The 9201-nt window shown below is 38.3% G+C and overlaps 1 protein-coding gene across 1 annotated transcript in view; it reads left to right on the forward strand.

Annotated features, from left to right (window-relative positions):
* Iqch (IQ motif containing H) overlaps window positions 1-472 on the forward strand; it is a 124137-nt gene extending 123665 nt beyond the window's left edge. The window contains exon 12 of the mRNA XM_076848657.2: window positions 389-472. Coding sequence (XP_076704772.2) covers window positions 389-472 — 84 coding nt within the window. The remainder of the gene's footprint in view (window positions 1-388) is intronic.
* The last annotated feature ends 8729 nt before the right edge of the window (window positions 473-9201 follow it).

A 9201-nucleotide genomic window follows, 5' to 3' on the forward strand; every position in this document is an offset into this window, starting at 1 on the left:
AAGTCTCCAGAATCCAGAGAAACAAATTTCTCTTTGGACAAGGAAAGTGTGAGGCATGAATGATACTTAGCAGCAATTCTCTTTAAACAGTTTTTTAAATGAGTTAATACTACTGTCCTAGCTCAGTAGTAGCCTTTTGCTAGAAATGACTAAACCTATTGCTATCATCTGCTAAGTTGATTAATAAAAAAATATTTATTACGCAAACCCTTTTTGTTGACAAGTTAAAATGGAGCCTCATCTTTCATATCTCCCTGAAGATTGCCACCTTGTGAGATTGAAAATACTCATTAAATTCCATCACCAGACGCACAAATGAGAGGGCGATTGTTTTCAAGCATGTGAGGGGAATCGTTGGTAAACTCATTTGTTTGGATATCATTAACAGAACAATCGGTGTGGATCTCCAGGGGGTCCTCATGACCTTTGCTCGCAATCTCTTCATCATCCATCAAGAAATATCAACACCTAATATGCAAGGCGAGACCAATTTTAAGGTGAGGTGTTAATTAACTAACGATCCTGGTTAATTTCTATACAAGGGCTGAAAATACCTCATGCTGTATTGTAAACAAGTGCTAAACCATCTCTTTTTTTATTGTAAGCAGTACATATTTTACAATGTGCTGGGTCAATATTGTAAGGTTCCCACTGAACCCGTTAGTTAAATTTTATAGTTTGAAACTTTTTCTTTGAAATATAGTAGGCTTGCTTTAACTTGGTGCCATGTTCAAACCCCAGCTCTTGCGACAACAGCTTTCTGATGCTGGAGGTGAAGTTGAAACATCACAGAAGAACCAGAAGAGAGTGTCCCAGCCAAAATTTGTGAATGTGACCTTTCTGTTTCAGACAATCTGTTGTCTAGCGAGCAATTCCTAGAGAGCCCCAGTTTCTAGAGCCAAAGAAGTTCTAATGCCTGAAAGGACAAATTGTTTTAGGCAGAGGCAAGAAAAAAGTCCAGCCCTCACAATCCCCCCAAAGTGGGTGGGTGTTTCCCCCCTCACCTTATTGAAGCCTCCATGTGGCCTCTAAAGATGTTCCTTGAAGTCCAGTTGTGGGTGACTGACTAGAAGCTTCCACATTCTACAGTCCAGGAGCAAGACCTGTGAGGGAGTTTTTAAGATCCCAGCTGAACAGAGATGATAGCTCAGTATCAACCAGTAAGGTCTGAATCTGATTCCCAGGCTGGACCTTCATTGTGTTTGAATGAGTCAAGTGATTCAAAGGACTCAATTAGAAATCATATAAGTTTTTCTCTTACGGCCCAACTAAAGCTTGATAAAAATGTAATTTTTATTACATTTTTTTATTCAAGCTGGGGCCTGCCCTCTTTAATAACAATGATGAGGATAACTACATTTTACTCTTCAAAGTGATATTAAAATCTGGGACGATGACCATTGCTTTTCCTACAACATTATAGAGAGGATTCAAGAGGGAGAAATCTAATAGTGAGTCGGGAAGCCAGAGTGGGGAGGGGCCAACCGGTTCTTCTATTTTATAGCTAATAAGTTCAGCAAGGTTGCAGGACATAAGATCAATATACAAAAACCAGCTGACCTTCTATATACTAGCCATGATGAATTAAAAAAAAAAAAAATACAAACCATTATGGTTGGATCCGGAACATCTCCCAAAGGCTCAGGTGTTGGAGGCTTGGTCCCCAGGGCAGTAGGGTTCAGAGAGGGCCTTTGGGAAGTGACTGGATCACAAGGCCTCTGAGCTCATCAGTGGATGAATCTACTGATGACTTCATAATTTGATGGCATTATTAGCAGGTGGTGGAAACTACAGCTGGTGGTGCCTAGCTGGAGGACGGAGGTCACTAGCAATGAACCCTGGAAGGGTATATCTTGTCTTTGACCATCCCCCAGCTTTGCTGCCCGGTGGCCATGAGGCCCTGCTCACGGTGTCCGGCCCCACCTCAGGCCGAAAGCAACGGGACCATGGCTGAAGCCTCTGAAACCATGAGCTAAACTTTCATTTTCTACCTTGTTCTTCTCAGGTATTTTGTCCCAGTGACAAAAAGCTGAATAACACACAAACCACTTCAAATTACAATAGTACAAAAAAGATGGAAAATTTATGGGTAAATTGAGCAGAAAAAGTACAATATTGATGCACTAAAAACTTCTAAACATTGGTGAAAATAAATACCCAAAAAAGTGGAAGGATATTCTATGCATGTAGAAGTCTATTATATTTCTAAGATTGCAATACTCCCCAAATTGATCTATAGATTTAATGCAATTTCTATCAAAATTTCATATGACTTTTTAGTAGAAATTGACAAGATGATCCTAAAACTTGTGTGAAGAGGCAAGGGACTCCGAATAGTCAAAATAAGGGGAACAAAGAATTTCTCAATTCCAAAGCTTACTACAAAGCTCAAACAATCAAGATGGTGTGGTCCTGGCACAAGAATAGGCATACAGATCAATAGAATAGGATTGAAAGAAGACTAAAAATAAACCCATACATGATGATTAATCAATTTTCAAAAGGGTGCCCAGTGGGTAGAATGCCTTTTTAATAGAGGGTAGTGGAACAAATGGATAGTCATATCCAAATAATAAAGCTGGACCTTTGCCTGACACCACATACAAAAAATAAGTCAAAATGGATCAAAGACCTGATGAAAGAGCTAAAACTATCAAACACTTAGAAGAAAACAATGTTGTAAATCATCATGATCTTGGATTAGCAATGGTTTTAGGTAAGATGCCTAAAGCATAAGCAACCAAAGTATATATAGATAAATTGGATTTCATCGAAATCAAAAGCTTCTGTGTGCCAGGCACAGTGGCACATGCCTGTAATCCTAGCGGCTCAAGAGGCTGAGACAGGAAGATCATGAGTTCAAAGCCAGCCTCAGCAACAGCGAAGTTGCTAAGCAACTCAGTGAGATCCTGTCTCTAAATAAAGTACAAAAATAGGGCTGGGGATGTGACTCAGTGGTTGAATGCCCCTGAGTTCAATTTCCAGTACAAAAAAAAAATCTTCTGTACATCAAACAACACTGTTAAGAAAGTGGAAAGACCACCTAAACAATGAGATAAAATATTTGTAAATCATAAGGATCTAGCATCCACAGTATGTAATGTACTCTTATACCTTAAGAAAACACAGAATATCCAGTTAAAAAGTGAACAAACAATAGACATTTCTTCAAAGAACCTATACAAATGGCCAATAAGTAGATGAATAAATACTCAACATCATAAGTCATTAGGGAAAAGCAAATCAAAACCACAACGAGATACCATTTATACCCACTATATAGCTTTAATTTAAAAAGACAATAACAAATTGGCAAGCACATGGAGAAAATGGAAACTGAAAAACTCATACATTGCTAGTAAGAATGCAAAATGGTATCACAGTTATGTAAAGTTTGGTAGTTTCCCAAAAAGTTAAATGCAACTGGGTGTGGTGGTGCACACCTATAATCCCAGTGGCTCAGAGGCTGAGGCAAGAGAATTGTTAGTTCAAAGCCAGCCTCAGCAATTTAGCAAGACTCTAAGCAATTTAGCAAGAAGCTGCCTCAAAATTTAAAAAATTAAAAGACTGTGGATGTGGCTTAGTTGTTAAGTGCCTCTGGGTTCAATCCCTGGTACCAAAAAAAAAAAAAAAAAGTAAAATGTAAAATTACTATATGATCTAGCAATTCCACTTCTAAATATACACCTGGGAATATAGAAAATACAAAAATATGTACATTAATGTTTATCAAACCATGATTCATAAAGCCAAAAAGTATAAACCACCTGAATCATTGACTGGGAAATAGATGAATTCCTTTATAGTATATGGACAATATTCATACAACAGAATATTATTCAATCATAAAAAAGGAATGAAGTACAATGATCTGTGCTGCAATATGGATCGACCTGAAAACATGGGAAGTGAAAAAAGCTGGTCATAAGAGGACAAATACTGTACGATTGCAAATATATAAAGCATGAGAGGTAAGCAAATCCATGGGCACAGAAAGTAGGTTAGTGTTTACCAGAAAGTGGGGGAAAGGTAGAAAATGGGAAATGACTGCTAACAGGTACAGGGTTTCTATTTGGAGCAGTGAGAATATTCTGAAATTACACAGTGGTGAAGGCTGGTATTTACCAAATGCTACTGAACTACATACTTTATAAAGGAAACTCAATAAAAAATAATTAAAGGACTGGGGGTGGGCTCAGTGGTAGAGTACTTGCCTAGTATGTGTGTTTTCCTGGGCTTGCTCAATCGCTGGCATCGCTAACCCCCCCACTCTGCCACCACAGGACCCAAAAGTTAATTAATTAATTAATTAATATGGAAAGGTGTTATTTTACTCCCCAAAGACCGGGGCTGAGGCTGGGGCTCAGCCATACAGCGCCCACTTAGCACGTGCGAGGCACTGGGTTCGATCCTCAACACCACATAAAAATAAATAAATAAAATAAAGATATTGTGTCCAACTACCACTAAAAATATATTTTTTTAAAAAAATAAGCATTCCCTTCAGCTTGCTGGCCATCTTTATAGGATGACCAGACCAGACTTCTCAAATGGGCTGGGTTGTGGCTCAGTGGTACAGCACTTGCCTACCACATGTGAGGCACTGGGTTCAATCCTCAGCACCACACACACAAAAAAAATAATAATACAGTTATAAAAAAAACTTATTTTGTTTTGTTTTGTTTCTGACATATCATGCATTAATATATTTATGTAAAATACAACAAAATTGAGTTACCAGAAGAATGAAGTAAAAAAATTAAAGCTATAAAAAAGGTAAACTTACTTTATGATCCAGCAATTCCACTCCTGAGTACCTACCTGAGAATACTGAGTTTGCATTGGTTAAGAGACTAATCAGAGCAGATTATAATGTTTTCATTATTAAACTTAATAGACAACCAAATTTCTAGGAAGTTTTCTGACTTCTTTTAATTTTTTTATTTTTATTTTATTTTATTTTTTTATATTGAGGATTGAACTCAGGGGCATTCGACCACTGAGCCACATCCCCAGCCCTATTTTGTATTTTATTTAGAGATAGGGTCTCACTGAGATGCTAAGCAACTTTGAACTCACAATCCTCCTGGCTCAGCCTCCTGATCTGCTGGGAGGCATGTGCCACCATGTGTGGTTTTACTCTCAAATTTTTTACTCCTTTCAGCAAGACTGATAGCAAATAATCCATAGATGGGTACAGGTCAGAGCAACACACTTCAAACAGAACTAGTCTAAACCGTACTTAACTTCACAAAGAAACAAAGGCTTGTGGGATTAGTGTTGTAAGAGGTCTTTAAGTGATGAAGATTGTTTTTATTATTCACAGACCGCCATTGATGATATTGAAAGTGTTCTGAGAGTAACAGAAGAAAATAAAATCAGATCCAAAGAGAAGCAGTCCCAAGACAGTGATGACCCCTCCAGGCCTGATGCCAAGGCACATTAAGATTGGGATACCAGTCTGGAGCAGGAAAGGGCAGTATTTCTTTTGTTATAGGAATAAAAGTCAGGGGAAATGAGTTTGTTTTGTTTTCTAAGAGACAAATCAAAACAAATTATAATGTAACGCTTTTTTAAAAACTGTGTTTATTAAGTGATATTACTTCCCTCCACGAAACCCAAACTCGTTGGTGTTCTCACTTGAGAGTGTCGAACAATCCCTTCCTCTTCCCAAACTAGGGAAAAAAATAATCTTATAAAAGAAGAAAGGGACAAGTCTAACTGATACTTCATCTATTTCTCTGCAAGCTCTATGATTATGCACTTTTCCTTTGTTATGTTTTATAAAGTTTTCTCCGATTTCTATGATTCATATATCTTCTACATTTCAAACATTGAATAAAGGCATAGTCATTGCTCTTCTGGAAAAAATTTTTAAAAAAACAGTCTTTTTTTTCCCAAGTAAATAATATGAATTTTTTAAACAATGTTTTATCATTCTTTCTTTACGCCAAGCCCCATTGTTTGTTGTTACTGCCTTTCGCCAAAGAGTTAGCCAAGGCCCATGTCTGGTTTGCCAGAGCGGGAGAAGGGATCTAGGTGGCAGCATCTGCTCTTGGTTTAAGATGCAGCGTGACTGGAGCCTGAATAAACACTGGTGTTTTCTAGTTCTCTGTTTCACACAGCCCTGTGACTCTCCCTAGCTGATTTCAACAGCACCTGCCAAGGCAAATGGTTAAAGTCTTGCAGGGCTGACGCTAACTCTCAGGATTGGCTTCTTAATTGTACCCAAATATTTCTACATCAGTCACCTTTACTGAAGGGTGAAATAGCAAGGTACAACACCAGAATCACGTATCAGTTGAAAGAATGGCCTTTGTATCTATAAAAGTACTTGAGTGTGTGGGGGAGATAAATATTTTTTACCTATGGAATTTCGATCATTTTTAAACTGCTCTTGCCACAGGCTATGAGTTTCTGGAGAAAATTAACATTTCTCAGTGTGTCCGCTTTTGTTTTGCCATAGTTGGAAACGCATTCATTAGCTAGGTTTCCTGCCTGCACTAGGTGCAACGATGACCTCTTTTTCTTGCCAGATCTCTAATCCATACGAGGGGCCTATTGTCCAGACACTTGACGGATAGGAAGTCCTACATGCCCATTAGAGTCGCGCCTCTATTGAAGCCAGAGCAACATAAGGTCCAAGAGACTCATTAGTTCACTGGCACAATCGTGTCCTGAGAGTAAATGAAACCCTCTGTCTCCTTATGGCTCTCATCTGCTCTGGACTTTAAAAGAAAACTGTCTCCGTTTTGTTCAGCCCAGCAGTGGATCATTCACATGGCGAAAACCCCCGCTAAACAGTACAGAACTGTTAAATCCATCAGGGAAGTTTTGTTTGTGGATTTTGATTAGCACTCCCAAGCCTCAAGCTGCTGGCAATAGGAAAAGGAGTCCGCTCTCCTGTACGATTTTTGAATTCACATGATTGGTTTCTCAAACAATGCCACTCGCCTCCTTTGCATATATCATTACCATATACTGCAGAATGCTTCCAAATTCAGGCCTTCTCTCCAGAGTCAGATCTCACTACAACAGGACCAGAGCAAGGTTCTCTGCCTAAACACCTACCGATTCAAAATGAAAAGGCGAAAAATTGGTATAATAAAACAGTCACTTCAACTAATTAAGTGGAAGAAGCCAGAGGACCAGATTAAATTAGTGAAATGTTTTAATTACAGAACATTTAAAAAGGAGCATAGTCCATTATCTTTTAGCACATACATGCTACAACGATACTGTGCTATGGGTAAACTAAATTAAGTTCGGAAAAAAATTATTCCTATGTACACAGTGTCTGAAGTACCCCAAACATAATTTAGTCAAGATCAATGACTGAGATTTTACTATTATAAATAGGATACTGAAATCTCTGTTGGTAAGAGGATTCTTGGAAAATGCTGTATCATTTTTCAGGAAGTTTGGGGAAAATCAACTTATATGAGAAACAACTCATTGTTTAATGTGAATGTTTGCAAGTGTTAGAGAAGCAAATCATACTAACCATTTAGGAAAGCATTATTGGATAAATATTACCCATTTTATATCACCTTTAAAGAAACAAACTACCTGTGCTGTCTGCCTACATTTCCATTATTCACTTACATTTACAACTTACTGAATACTTGCTAGGGGCTCGGTGTACTGTGCTATATTTTGTTTTATTGCATCTTTCCAACAAATCTATACAGGTAGGTACTGCTACTATCTTCATTTTACATACCATGAAACTCAGATTTATTGATCTCATCCCATGCTTTAGGCTAAATGAAAATAAATTTGGGATTTGCTGTCTTTTATCATAAATCCTAGCATGTCATGTAAAGTAGAAGGTTCGGTTTCATTTGCTCCAGGCCACACATGGTTTCTCTCTTCTATCACAAATTCTAGTGTGCATAACATGTAGAACAGGTTCATTTACACATACCTCCCGCTAATAAAATCAACCTGTGCAATTGGCAGCATCATAAGACAACACAATCATGTAAGCATATAAATCAGAAGAAAAAGTGGTCTCAGTGGAATTCTCTGGTGGCGAGGGATCTATAAGACTTTGGTGGGGAAAAGACACCAGGAAGAGTCAATAGTTTGGAAGCTGAAAGTCATTTCCTGCAGTTTGGAGAGATGGATATGGGGGCAAGAAAGCCTGAAAGTAAGGCCAGAAAGGGCTTCCAACGAGATGGAAAATAACCAGGCAGGTGCTGTATTAGCTATGCCCTCCAACAATTGTAAACATCCCATTTTCCAATCATAAAAATATGTCTTTTATCCTAAGTAATATGTTAGTAACCTATCTGATAGCTTTAACAATTAATAATCATTTGTATTCTTCTGGCACCTTTCTTCTAAAGAGCTCAAAGCGCTTTACATTTATTATCTCATTAATTTCCAACACTGTCCCTGTGGGGAAGGTAATAAGTATTTTAACATTTAAATGTTTATCTTTCAAATTTTCTCAAGCATAAATTAATTATATTTCCAAAAATGTAAATGTTCATTAGTTTTATTTTACTGTTCCTCTGGCTTTCATGTGCATAACACACTTGTTCAACTCCTTAAATGTACAAATCAGAGTAAATTGCATTTGGAAAACCATAAATTCAGTTGCCAAGATAATGTGAGGGTGGACATTGGGTGAGGGACACGTTTGCTTTTGCTTTTCTCTCTGGAAAACGCTTGGTCCAACCCACTGCAAACACAAATGAAATGTGCTGGGTGTGGCTTCTCTGTATTTTCCTTATCCAGTTTGTTAAGGTTTGGATCTGGTTTGGGTGTGTCCCCCAAGGTTAAAGGGGAGCAAGGTGCCCTATGTAACAGGTGTTCAGAGGTGGTGGGTCTTTAAGAAACAGGGCCGTGAGGAAGGTGATTTGGTCAACCCACCCTTGGGGTGGGTTGTTGTGATAAAAAGAAAACCACATAAAAGAAAATCCACATGCTTGAGCTTCTCTGCTAGTAGCTATTTCCCTTCCCAGTTCTCTGAAAAGTTGTGACACAGTCAAGGAGGTCCTAACCAGATTCTGGCATGATGTTGTTTGGACTTTTCAGCCACCAGAATCACAAGCCAAATAAAACTCTCTTCTTTATTGAGGACCCAGCCTCAGGCTGAGGATACAGCTCAGTGGTAGAGCACTTGTCCAGCATACACAAGGCTCTGGATTCAACTCCCAGACCTGAAGAAACAAAAGAAAAGAAAAGAAAGAA

This window comes from Callospermophilus lateralis, chromosome 3 (genome assembly GCF_048772815.1).
Source record: "Callospermophilus lateralis isolate mCalLat2 chromosome 3, mCalLat2.hap1, whole genome shotgun sequence".
NCBI classification, from domain to species: domain Eukaryota; kingdom Metazoa; phylum Chordata; class Mammalia; order Rodentia; family Sciuridae; genus Callospermophilus; species Callospermophilus lateralis.